The 13,413-nt window shown below is 48.6% G+C and overlaps 1 protein-coding gene across 4 annotated transcripts in view; it reads right to left on the bottom strand.

Annotated features, from left to right (window-relative positions):
- The window catches only part of LOC8030072 (AF4/FMR2 family member 1), a 93,240-nt gene that overhangs the window by 4,100 nt on the left and 75,727 nt on the right, over positions 1–13,413 (bottom strand). For 2 of the 4 annotated variants that reach the window (XM_029975950.4, XM_029975952.4), the window contains 9 exons: positions 10,287–10,449; positions 9,850–10,061; positions 8,424–9,572; positions 6,463–6,862; positions 5,283–5,443; positions 4,132–4,335; positions 3,443–3,520; positions 2,668–2,761; positions 1,725–2,097 (listed from right to left, as the gene is read on the bottom strand). In XM_029975950.4, coding sequence (XP_029831810.2) covers positions 1,725–2,097; positions 2,668–2,761; positions 3,443–3,520; positions 4,132–4,335; positions 5,283–5,443; positions 6,463–6,862; positions 8,424–9,572; positions 9,850–10,061; positions 10,287–10,449 — 2,834 coding nt within the window. The remainder of the gene's footprint in view (positions 1–1,724; positions 2,098–2,667; positions 2,762–3,442; positions 3,521–4,131; positions 4,336–5,282; positions 5,444–6,462; positions 6,863–8,423; positions 9,573–9,849; positions 10,062–10,286; positions 10,450–13,413) is intronic. The other 2 variants (XM_042289947.1, XM_029975951.4) reach the window with 2 other exon arrangements.

Raw genomic sequence — 13,413 nt, 5'->3', positions numbered from 1 at the left:
TTCAAAGTGAAAGCTTTGTTTGGGACGCCGCGCTAGTGCTTGTGGTGTTAGTTTCACCCACGCTTACGGTGAAACGGAGTTATTAAACCTCGATGCACAAAAACCCTTTTTTTATATCAGGCTCTCAACATGTTAACAGTGTCGTGTGATGTTGGTGTAGTGTAGTCTGGCACCCTGACACAAAGCCTGTCAGGGTGTCAGGTCATAGTGTAACTTGACACCCTGACACAAAGTGTGTGCGAGGGTCGGGTCACGTGACACCAATGATCTCAAGTTCTATCGAGGCTACACGCGAGCATAAACACGAAAGAACTGAGCACTCAGCTCATAACCCGTAAGTGCAGTGCACTTGAAAAGGATCCAACAAGTCCGATTTCAAGCACTTCAAGACGTGATTGACCAGAGTCATTTTGGAGCAACCAAAAATCCATTTTGGAGTAGTAAAAAGTACTTTTGGAGCACAACCACACGCTCCACTTTTATTCGTGCCACTGCGAATAGTACATGTTAAGATTCTTGTGTTGGACTATCCAACCTGAAGACATGCCTACTTTACGTACTCACTCTTGCACAACCTTTCAGTAGCACTGCAACAAAAAGTAGCTGTTTGTTTACACATAGAAGCACTATACTCTGTTTCATACTTAGTGTGCAACGCTGTCAAAGCTTTTGGCGCGAGCTTGGGGCTTGATCTTGTTGATCATTTGCACGCGTTCTCGTGCAAACAAAACCATAGATGAAGCCACGCGCTCGCGCCAGTAGCTTTGACATCGTTGCACGCTAAGTGTGAAACGGAGTATAGGCATGGCAACGAGATGCTGAACAATGAAAACCAGTACGGACCACAGCAAATAATTTTTGTAGGTACGAAATAAAATGTAAACCAAATAGCGCATTCCTCCGAAATTATGTTAAAATAGAGTAACCTTGAGCGCACAAATTGATGTTTCATTTGAGTTCTGAAGGTTGTAATAAAATTGAAATTCTTAATTCAGATTAGAAGATCTTTCGTCATTGGATTACAAACATAAATTATGTTTTATAGGTAGAACTTCACAATAACAAAAATTGGCACATGAAGGATCGATAAACATACCCTTTAAAAACAATCCAGCCAGACTGGTTAAGGTTCTTCCCAAGCAACCTTCCACTGCTTTGTCTAATTTAGTTTTAATTCAATTTACTGACCGTAGCTCGAACACATAACACCTATATAAAGATGGTAACTAAGTAGTTAAATTAAGAATAGAACTATAGAGAAATTCATGTAAATTTTCTTGGAAGCACAGATCACGACACTGTTAGCACGTGCAAGCGATCGCCGGTTTTTCCAGTTTTTCTCTTTGAAATCAAGGGATGTCATCCAAATTATTAATGCTACGGAAAGAGCTCATTTAGTTCTATAATGTAAGCGATAAAATTTCCTGCTCGCTAATACTATTTAGAAGTGAAATGCGAAAATCCGCCGACGTCGTGTACGTGCTAACAGTGTCGCGATGTGTACACTCGCTAACTATCGAATTTGAAAAAGACATTGCGAGAATATTGCGGTCTATCGTAAATAATAGCGGCAGTTTTATTCAGAAATGTTTACTGCAAAGTAGAGTTGTTACATTAGCACCCAACAAGTTCTCCCCCCTTTTCCTTTTCAATATACCCAACACCCACGTGTTGAACGTGTCCCGCTTGGGAGGAGTATTTTCTGCAGAGAGAGAGGTACCCACCCTTAGAGTGGCTGGAGTTGGTGAGGTAGTCTGCCTGCTCCCACTTGTCATGGCAGTGGTGCAGGTTGGCCAGGGTGGCACTCTGGCGCTGCAGCAGCGTGTACTGCGCCTGGGGCACCGCCACCGACGCCACCGCCGACGAGTGGTGGGCCGCCGGGTTCCGGCCGCTCCCGCCGCCGCCGTTGTTGTTGTTGTTGTTCCCGAGCTCGCAGCTGCTGTAGCCGCTGCTCTGGGACCCCACGCTCCCGGCCGGGGACGGCGTGGGACTGTGCGGGGATGGCTGACACGGCTGGCATGGCGACGGCTGGAGGCGCGACGCAGCACCGCCCGCTGCCGGAGTCGGCGAGGACAGCTTCCCCACCGAGCCCTGCGTCTGGTGCAGGAGAGGAGACGTCTTTCATGGAACGGCATTCCTAACGCCGACATTCAACCGACATCCAACCAACATTAAATCGACACCCAACCAGCATCCAACCGACAACTTGCCCACAGAGCACTATGTCTGATACGAAAAAAGAATGCCTTTGCTACTTTTGGATAGCATGCGTGCCACGACATTGAACTGACATTTGACTGACATCCAGCCAATGTTCGACTGACATCCAACCAACATCCGTTTTTTTAAGGGCACTCTTATCGCAAACACAGGCAATTAATGCAGTTTATTCCTGTAATATGCATGTTGTAGGTCGCAGTCCACCTTCTGGTGTTGCACAAAAAGACACAATATGCCAGACCCCTTCAGTCAAATGTTGGGTGCTGAATTAAACGAATGCATAGTCTCTTGGACTTTTATGAGACGCCACGAGAGGGTGCTACAGGAACAAGCTCTTTGCTACAAAACATATGTTATTCACCCCAGCAATGATACCATACCCTGCCTTACCCAAAGACAAAGTTGGCTCCAAGGTCATTTAGTGGATGTCAGTAACGAGGAACCCACCTTCTGAAGTTCGTGGAGGAGGCGCAGGTTATCCCGGACTTCATTTTTACGTAGTTTGTATAGCTTCTCGTAGAGTAGAGACAGGCACCTCAGGCTGTATAGAAAAGAAAAACAAATAATGCCAATGAGGTTGACAACTCAAAAATGGGGTTACAATATTTTGCCTTCACAGATTTTATCGACAGTCTGCATGCTTGCAGACGGTTGATAGAAATCTCTTGAGCCACATCAAACGAGTCAGACCGACTGCATTAAAACAAAAATGCTGAAAAGCAATAAAAGGCCTCTTGAGAAACTTTAAACAAAAAAAGTCTTGCAAAAGTCTAAAAATTTACTATTTTAGAGTCTTTAGAGGTCAGAGTATATAGCCACCAAATACGAAAACTCAATTCAGTCTTGAACTATATAAAAAAATATCACAAACTACAAGTGTCAGGAGCCTGACCTGAATTAAAAATTACAAACTACAAGTGTCAGGAGCCTTACAGTTCTTGTGATGTTTTCACAAATTTTTTAAAACTTGGTATTTTTTTTAAACAATTGAACTTTATCCAAAAATCATTCCATTTTCTCTTTAAAATTAATAGATTAAAAGTAATTAGCTGCAACTTGGGTAATTACTGTTCCATGACCTAATCAGATGCTTGCCCTACCTTTTATTCGAGAAAACATATTTTAAGCCTGTCTGCAGATTTATTGTCAGCATTAAGAAATATGTCAGCATGTTGGGCATGAATGAGTTATTTGAGTAAATAAGAATGTTCAAGAACCTCACCTCAGCACCGCCAACTTGTTGTCTATGCTCGCTATGACGTCATTCCCTTGCACCTTCTGAAACTTGGATGAGATGTGCCTGCAGAAATAAAAAAAAGTTCCGGTCACTATGTTAATTAAGACAACTGTTTCGAGTAGCACACTTCAACTAAAAATGCGACCAAACATCGTTACGCGCCCCCTTTTTTTTAGACGAATTTCAAAGAAGAGGATGTACCACCCTGTTTGCTCACACTTTTAGTAGGAAAAGAGTAAACTTTTTAGTATTTTAGGTTTCTTAGAGTGCGCAAACCGCATTAAGGCGTGTTTTGATTGCATCTGATAAAAGACATACACACAGAATCTGTTGCGAACAAACTGAGCGCACGTCGAGAGCACCAGTCACGTGACGTCAGAGTGTCACATGACCGTGCGTAACGTGTCGCTCCTGTCAAAAACTAGGGGTGTGCAAATAGTGGTTTGAATTGAATAGCGCAGAATCATCCCTAGCTTCTGCACTGCTAAAAAAACCGGCCGTCTTGGATATCCCTTGCATTGTGAAGGCTATGAATGACGCAGCACTATTTGATTCGAACCACTATTCACTATTTGCAGAACTCTAGTCAAAACCCCTCCAGTCCCCCCCCCCCCCCCCCCGCGCACGAGCGAGCCCCCATGCAGCGCGGAGATGTGTCCAAATGTTTCCTGTACCCCCACCTGATGAGGGCCAGGGTCTCCTTGTACATCAGGTAGGCGTTGTCCTCGTGGTGACTGTGCTCCATGGAGGAGCCCGTGAGGATGAAGTAGAGCACCGCCTCCAGGTACTTCATCGCCTGCACCGTGCGGTCGCTCTCCCGGTCCGCCTGGTGCTTCAGCTTCTTCGCCTCGCACAGGAAATAGTCCGAGGACCCGTTCCTGCGGGGAGGAAGCCAAACTCTCAGGACACCGGACCTGTCTCGCATTCTGCGCAAAGCTCAGAAGCCTTGTCGACGTACAACAGCTCGGCGGTACCGTGCTATAGTCTGTTGCAGGTTAAGAGAAGAGGAACAAGTCCCTCCCACAAAGCCATCGGCTTGCCAAGAGTGGTGCCTTCCTCCCCTCCAGCATTTGCTCTGCTCAAGTGGAAAGAGTGAAGTGCTTTGTGGGAGGAGGTTGTCCCACTTTTCTTGATCTGCAACAGTCTGTAATGTCAAAATGCCCATATTCTCAATCGGAGGCACCAATAAAACCAACTAGACAACATCCCCAAGAGGACATATTTTGCAAAAATGAGAAAGAATGGTTTATTGTGTAACCTGTCATTCGCAATGAAAGGTAAGTAGCCAAGATACCAATCCTCTAAAAGAAATCCTGCCGCCTGCAGTGAAGAGAGTATGATACATTCTCTTACTGTCGTTGATAGCCTAGTTTACGAACAGCAAACGGATGCATGTTATGGTCTCCTACCTTTGATAGTCTTGTTTACCCACGGTAAATGAAAGTACAGTAGACTCATCTTTTCAAACTCCAGGAAGCTAAAAAATTTTGCTTGTCCGAAATTTGAATTATTAGAAATTCTTCTATATAACCACTATTTCACTATAAACAGGCTTGCTATAACCGGACAAGACTGTACACTAAAACTCTGTTCTAATAGAGCAGCCTATCAATACACTAAAAACACAGTGGGACAACAAAAATTTTGAAATTTGTTTCAATTAACCCGAAGCACGAAATATCAGATTTTTAGTTATTGCGAGCCTACTGTACGTCACGTCCTCACACCCTCACGCCCTCGTTGTTGCACTGCCGTGCGGCTACGGTCCCAGCAAGGAGCTGGGAAAGGTGGAAAGAGGGGGAGAAAGGGAGAGAATGCCACTCACTTGGACTCCCACTCCCGGTGGGAGTTATGAGAGAGCAGGTGCGGGTTCTCTTTAGCCTTGGCTGCCCCAGGAGGGGCACCCAGAGAGGCCGCCTTGGCCCCGGATGCGTCCCGGCTGCGAGCATCACCCTGCTCAGAGCTCGAAAGGACCCAAGAGTGCACCTGCGACGAGAAGAGGCAACGCCCGACGTCAACAGACTCTTTCCGAACCCGGTCAGTGGCTCCGAGGTGAGAGTTCAAAACGTCGTCGCCAAAGTTATGGTTTGGAACGAAGGGAACTTCAAGTACTGTAAAACCCTTTATTTTCGCGGCTCCTATTTTTCGCGAATCGGACACAGAGGTCATAATCGCGGCCACTAAATTTTGCGAATTCCAGACGCCTGCATGAAAACTCCCGAAAACCAAACTTTTTGCGTGCCCTTAAATTTTGAGAATTGTTCAAGTTGCGAAATCAGCAAAAAATGAAGGGCTCGCAAGCTCGAAGGGTTTTACAGTATTTGAGGGAGTGTGAAACGGAAGCTGCGAACATTTTGTCGCGAAACACCAGGACCCAGCTGTGACAAATCAAAATCGGAGGGGGGGGGGGTTCTAACAACTGCATTTGCCTTAGTCTTCTTTCTTTCTTTTTGCTGTTTGCAGCAGACGTATGGCACGCAAAACGACATCTGATGCTTGTTCACTGCCTTGCAAACTTAAAACGTTAGCCGGGAAAATTATATTTCTTCTTGCTGGCTTTTTGAGCTAAAGTTTATGATGTGCAACAAATGTCAGTGCCTTTTTTTTTTCTTCTGTTGCCAGCTTTTATTTTTTACAACTTTTGTTGAGGTGCTGCCTTCTTCTATGTGTACTCCGAAAAGACACTGCAGTTCAACGAGCCTTTTTTACAGACATCCACATCTTCAGGGGACGAACACATCACACCTGTGTTTGTCCGCTGTCGCGCTAATTGTGTGTACTATCCACATGTTCACCTAGAATTACGAAGTGTCGACATGTGGTACACTGCGGCATGATACGAGCGGAGCGATACCTTGACCTACAAGCAACAAGTTAAGAGACAGTCCAAAAAGCGGCAGCGAAGACAGGAACGTGTATACCGCGACGGGACTTCACAATCAACCAAAGATCAATAGAGGAATCCGTTTACCTCATCTGCAGTCGAGAACAAAACCAGCACGCACCTGACTAGAACAGAGAGGATCCGCGCCGACGACCGCAACCGCCGCACCCGTCGGATCCGAGCCGCGCTCCTCGGCGATGCCTCCGCGCGCTGGGGCCCCGTCCTTGCTGCTCCGAGACGTTTCCTTCTTTTCCCGGTGGTGGTGATGGTGGTTCTTCTTGCCGCCGTTGACCGCGTCGGCCGGAACCGCAGCCGCAGCCGAAGCCGCGTCCCGGCGCACGGCCGACTTGTCGGAACGGTTCGTCTTGCTCGAGGACGGCTTGGAGCGGTGCTGACGGGATCCGCTCCGCTGGCTCGAGTAGGAGCTCAGGCTCGACGGACTTCCGCACGAACGGTGCGGCTCCGTCGGACCCCAGGCGTGGCGACTCTCGGCCTCCTCCTCGGGACGGACGTCGGAGGGCCTGCAGAGAAGTTTGTGTCGGATTAGGACAGAACGTTTCGCTCGCAATGGACATTTAAGTAGGTCTCAGTTTGGCTGCTGCTTTTGATTTTGTGGTCGTAGACAAACAGATGTGTAATTCAGTGCTCCACAAACCAACAAAACAGACCTGCTCAAGTAGCAAAGTTGGTTTCTGCATGCTATGCTTTGTAAAAAAACAAACAAAAAAACATAGTTGAACTATGCACAACACACCAGAAGAGCAATATTCATTAATTGAAAAAGAAAAGAGCAATAAAGTAGAATTTTTTTTATTTCTACTTGTAATGGGATAGTTTCCCGCATAATATATTTTGATCATGATTAATCAAACTGTCAACTTGGCAATTTTCAAGCGTTTTGATTGGACTCGCTGGAGATATGACTATGCATTGTCTACGTAAATTGTTTCCCATCCCCCCCCCCCCCCTCCCCGCCTTCCGCCTCCCTTTAAAAAAGGCCTTTCAAGAACACTGAACACTAAACATTTGCTCCAAGATATGCGTGAAAGCCTGTGAAACATACTAAGACCCTTGGAAGTGGAAAACCATACTTTTAGAGAGCTTTCTCACTTCCTCATGGAGGAACACGTTCACACCCTTGAAACGGGAGATCCCAAAACTCTCATTAATCATCAACAGTGCTTTACTTGTACGCAAACATTATTTTCAACCTGCAGAGGCAGTGCCTTGTATAACAGAGAGCAAGACACTACACAAGCTCAGAAGTCAAGCCTAACTTCACAGTAATTGTTCCCAGAGGATGCCGTAGGGGGATGTCAATAAGTGTGCCGAGCCTCTCCGTAATAAAAATCGAGCAGTCCCGTGTACATCAACAGTATGGTCGGAGCGATAGCTGTGACACATCACGGCAAGGTCGTTGGGCGTCAGCGACGTGTTCACACTCCCTGGGGCAGTGGAGTGCGTGAACAAAAGCGCTCAAAACAAGATAGACATCTGTATTTGGTTCCGAACGGTTTTGTTATTTTGTTCCACCTCCTTCCGAATTTCTTTTTTTTTTTTTTTTTGTTTCTGAGCGCATGAAAGCGCGTCTCACAGTATGAGCTCTTGGAATTCACAGTGCCACACAACATTTTGTTCTAAGTTATTTTCACTTTCATACAACAACGACAACAACCACCACCACATCAACAACGGACGTCATTTCCAGAGGTGGGCAGAGCCCATAGCAGATACCACTTCAAGACTGGTGAGATAAAGATATGGATATAGTGAGAAGGCTTGTACTGCTCATACAGGTATTTCAGGTACAGGTGCAGATACTTATGCAAAGAATTTGGGAGTTTCCCCCAAAAAATGCCTGTACCATGAGAGGTCTTGCTGCGCTTTGTTTTCAGACGATCAACAGTGGGCTCGTACAAACTTACCCACAACAGCTTACGCAATCGAAAGAGAGTGCAAGGTTCAAATAGGCTCATAGATCGAATAAGATGGCGTGCATCGAGCGTAGAGTGATGCAAGATGTGTGGATAAATCTAACATGAGACTCTACCTCGCATCCACCAAATGAGAAACGGTACTCACTCCCGCTTGACTTTGACGGAACCCGACGAGCCGGCAGACAGCCGCCGTTTCTTCTCGCGCTCGCGGCCACCTGCCGCCTCCCCCGTGCTCTTTCTCTTGGACGTACTCTTGCCCTTGGACGCGGGCGCCGCCGCAACGGGTGGCTCCTGCTTTACCCTCACCGCCTCCGACTTGATGGCCGTGGCGACGACCGTACCTGGTTCCGCGTCCCGCGAGTGTTCCCTGGACTTGGAGGGCGAAGGCGGCGGTGACGGGGGCCGCCGCCCCGGGACCACAAGCCTACCCGGTGGCCGGAGTAGCCGGCTGAGCGGGATGTTCACCACAACCACACCGTTTGTCGCGGCCGCGCTCACACTCTCCTTCACGTCGGTGGAGCTGCTGTCGCACCGCTGCCCGATGGGCGAGAGCAGCACGGGGGGTTCGGGGGGAGTCCGCGGAACGCCGGGGGTGGCTGCGGGGGGCGCCCCCTTGTGCCCTTTTGAGCCGGCGCTCCGTGAGGACGACGAAGACTTGGGGCGTCCCCGCTGCGGCAGAACGGCGCCCTTGCTGCCGCCGCGGTCTTTGTCCGCCGTAGGAGCAGCTGACGACAGGCGCTCCTTGGCGGCGGCAGCCAGGCTGGGACCCTCGTCGTCACTCGACGAGTCCGAGAGCACGACACGCGGCTTGTGTAGCTTGGAACGCTTCTCGTTGTAGCGGTCCGAGTGGGTCCGCTTCGAAGGATTGGAAGCGGGCTGGGCCGGCTCCCTCGCTGGCTCTGGCTTGGCCACCGGATCGGGCTTGCTCCGCTGCTTGGTTGGTGTCGCCGGCGTCGGGAGTGGGAGCTGGGCAGTCTCCTTCTTCGAGCCCTTCGAGGGCCAGGAGGCGCGCTTGACCGTCGGGTCCAGCTGCACATCTGGCTTCGGCAGAGGCGTCTCCAGGTCCGTCTTGCCCTGCGGCTTGCCCAGCCGCATGGTGATTCGGCCATTCTGGAGCTGGCAGGGCCCTTCGTCGTCGTCGGAAGCCGGTGCCACGGATGACTTGGTCACGGGCGCTGGTGGCTCGTGCCGTTCCGGCGCTGGACTTTGCGATGGACTGGATCGAACGGGAGAGAGGAAGGAAGCTGCCTTGCCCACCGGCGAGCGGACTAGGTCCAGACCCTGCGGGCTCGGGCTGCGAGGGAAGAGACGCAGAGCTTGTGACCCGCTGAAAACCCGCTCAGGATACGACAAAGGCCACAAGAACGTTGTGTGGTCTACACCACAGGTAGGGCGCCTAGAACGTGTCTTGCCTCGGCTGCCGAGCTACCGCAACAGACAACAGCACAAGACATTTACAATGTCGACGAGCCGAATTCGAAGGACCACTTTTGAGAATGCGGTAAACACGAGAGTCGGAAACGCGCCCTAGCACCACGACGCGGTGTTCTCTCTCCCTCATGGTCTCTCACCTCTTGAGCATGAGGCCGAGGTCGGGATCTTGGTTGGGGAACTGCGACAGGATTGGGGTGAAAGAGTCCTCGTCCACGAGCGAATCGCAGGGGTCGGTGGGGCCCCTCGACTGGCCGGAGCAGCCGCCGCCGGCTGGTAGCACCGCCCCCAGGGCGGCCGGAGAGCTGCGCTTGTCGATGAAGTTCGCCAGCTTCCAGCTCTGCGTGCTCGGCTGGAATGCACAAGGAGACATCAGGTTTTGGTTTGCATTTTTATGGGAACAAGAGAGAGGTGCGAGAGATTTTCTGCTTGCAAACGTCTGACAGCCCGTTCCTCGGCGGTAGCGGCCAAGGAATTTCGAATAAATCGAATAAATTTTTCGAGCACAGCCAATACTGGAGACGCAGTTGTCACGGCACATGCAGCACGAGCGGAGAAGAAACAAAAGTGCGCCTACCTCGCGACTTGTCTCCGGAGCGGAAGCTTCGCTCTCCGAACTCTCAGACTCGCTCTCCGAACCCGAGGCCGAAGAAGAGTCCTCCGAGTCACTCGAACTGGACTCCGACGAAGACATCTTCCCGACCAGCGGCGGGGGCTGAAGAACCTTCTCATTGGGAGGCCTGCGTGGAGCAAAAGAGGTGATGGTTAAGGGGTAGTCATGTGAAGGAGAAATCTGCCACTTTCCTCCGCGGAGCGCGCATCACGTGAGACATACATCAAACTTTCTTGATGCCTCGCGGTGCCATCCTCCTCCTTGGCAGAGGCGCAAAGGGTTCGTTTTGTCAGCACAAACACTCCACAGGTGGGTAGCAGAGTAGTTCGCTTTACGCTGCTTTTAGCGGTACTCTCTTGCCTCGTCTGGCCACGGGCGCCTCCGCGCCCTTTTCGCACACTTCAGAAGAAATCGCCTGCGCCGTTCCTGTTGTTAAGGTTCCGCATAAAATGGCAGAGTTAAATGACAGCAATCTCTTTTTAAGAAGAAACATCAAGGCATCGATATGGGAAAAAAACCTGCCAGAGAAATGATTGCACGGTTTCCGCAAATTGCGCCATACACAGTGGGTGAATGACGTCTGTGTTCAATGCAGTTATGCACTCTGTGGCTGCTGACATTAAAGGCACGATCAGAACTTCACAGGACGCCTCATATTTGTTTCCTGCTTCTCTATATGTGGACGGACGCAGGCCAGTAGTTCGATGAAGACGGCATGGGGCACCTGAAGGTGTCGATACTTTGCGGTGTCGCCTTCAAGGAGCTCTTTGTACAACTGGTTCTGAGTCCCAAGTTCTTTATTCTGCATCAAACCTTTCACCCAGCACCTTCTTTTAGAAGGTAGAATGTCATCGTCGTCAGTTTCCAGCAGCGGTGCTACCATAACGGCATATCGCCGCTCACTGCCGTCCATGCGACTGCTAGATCTGAGGACGGAGTTCCGCAAGCTGTTGACGTCATGAAATCCGTCCACGGAGTTCTCCTTCGTGTGATTACCCCTTTAGAAACGAGGCATAGCTCTCAAAGCAAGTCAGTGAAGGTAGAAAAGAAACAGCGTTCTTCATTATACTTTTTTTTTTAAGTGCTGGACAGGGAGCGTTTTCAGGGTTCTTAACCTGCCACCAACTACAGGCTAAGACACATTTGAGAGTTTTGCCCGGCACAAATAAAAGATCAAACTGGAGATCCCAACCGAAACTATGGTCGGCCACAGTCCTCTTCGGTCCGATTTCGAGTCTTGTCTTGCGAAGACTACCGAGAATCCGAGAGCTGAACGAGGAAGAGTTCATAAAATCGGGGATACCGCCGTTTTGAAGAAATCCACCCGCCAATGAAAACGAGAATAAAACATCCCGTGGGCGACGCACTTTGTGCGAACACGAGAGAGCGCTGTTGGCAGATTCCCAAGACAACCATAATCACGGCCACTTTTCGGAGGCGATGCAATGTCTCTTCCTAGGCTGGAGACAACTACCACCCAGAGTTGTAAAGTGACGAAAGATGTCCTGACAGCACCCAGCACTAGTTCGACGTGAAGGAGAAATGCCAGCTCGCAAAAAGCTGCCACCAACGGATGCTGGAAACAACTGGGGCAGTGCGGTGCCACAGTGGATCCTCTCGGCAAAGATACGGGAGAAAGTGACACGCGCCCCAGCACCGCTCTGCCGACCTATTTCTGGCCGTGGCCCTGGCCCAAGCAGATCAAAACCCTGCCCTTCTCAGAGGCAAACAAAACAATGCGCTTTAGACTGTGGAACGAAGAAAGCAAGCTAAACGAACCTAGTGCCATATTTTTAGAATCATCTCAACTCGCCCTGCCAGTACCAAGCACGAGGTCTCGCTACGAGTAAATAAATATTCATATTTTAAAGAAGATTTAGTTTAGCCTCATATTTTTAGGGTGAAATGAATATTCGTCCTTGTCCCTGACAAAACAAAGCCTCCCTTAAAGTCGGAAATGTTATGTGCCAGGCTTCAGAGAGGAAGTAAACTGTCATTCCCAATATACCAACGTTTGTCCCCAAGTAAACCACAAAAAGGTTGACCTCTGCTTTCCGGTAGAACCGTATATTCCTTTTCCTCACCACTACCTGACAAAAAAAGAAAGTATACATGACCTTGGTTTACATAGAAAAAATACCATAAGGAACAATAAGACAGTGCTAGTGTAGTATCAACAAAATAATTTAAGCTATGTTTCCTTTTGTCATTGACAAGACAGTGTTCCTTTCGCACCATTTGTAACTGCATTAGGCCTGCGAGGCTTCAAAACAATACCCATAAGAAAATTACAGACTCTAGCAAACCACACTTTGGACGTACACTGTGCACTAAGCATGGAACTGTATGCGCCATTGTTTTTGCCCAATGGGCAATGCCCACTGACATTACCCCTCCGTTAAAGATATAAGGACACACTTAGCTAGTCACTCCCACACACTAAGCAGCTGCTGCACAATTAATTCAAAACTTGACCTCTCACCATAATAAAAAGTAAGGACCTCTTCTGAACTCCACTGTCCCTGACTTCACAACCTCGTTACCTTCTTCTTTTTTTTTTTCTGGAAAAGTGTTTTTTTACTTCTCTAAGTTCAACTAAGTGCTGCTTGAGAAGAGTCTAGAGAGAAATTAACAGTTAAAACGCCTCCCCAACTGAAAAGATTCCGATGCCGCCAGTGAAACCATACTACACTACAAGGCTCCGCTTGTTGCTTAAAGGCTCTCAACAAAATATAAAAGAAATAAGAAAGAAAAAAGAGAACGCTGGGGTTTTCTTAAGCCGCTTAAAAACGGAAAGGAAAGAAAAAAAAAAAAAAAGAGAAACAAGAAATCCGATCGGAACACGGTGTAAACAAAACAAAAATATGACACCACCCCAAGGGGGGGGGGGGGGGAATTTCGAATTTGTTGTTATGCCATACTTAGTCCCGTACTACATGACTATTTTTTCATCTCCATTTCGGCAAGTAGGTGTTGAGGAACCTTTAACCTGATCTCTTTCTGCGTTATTTTTATCAAAATGTTCATCTTGTAAACTTTTGTTTTTATGCAATGTGAGCATTTTAGACGCTCTTGTGTCACAAACAATTCG

Source organism: Ixodes scapularis, unplaced genomic scaffold (assembly GCF_016920785.2).
Source record: "Ixodes scapularis isolate PalLabHiFi unplaced genomic scaffold, ASM1692078v2 PGA_scaffold13__105_contigs__length_92229423, whole genome shotgun sequence".
NCBI classification, from domain to species: Eukaryota; Metazoa; Arthropoda; class Arachnida; order Ixodida; family Ixodidae; genus Ixodes; species Ixodes scapularis.
Note: the sequence above shows the minus strand (reverse complement) of the source record. Positions and strands in the feature narration are given on the sequence as shown.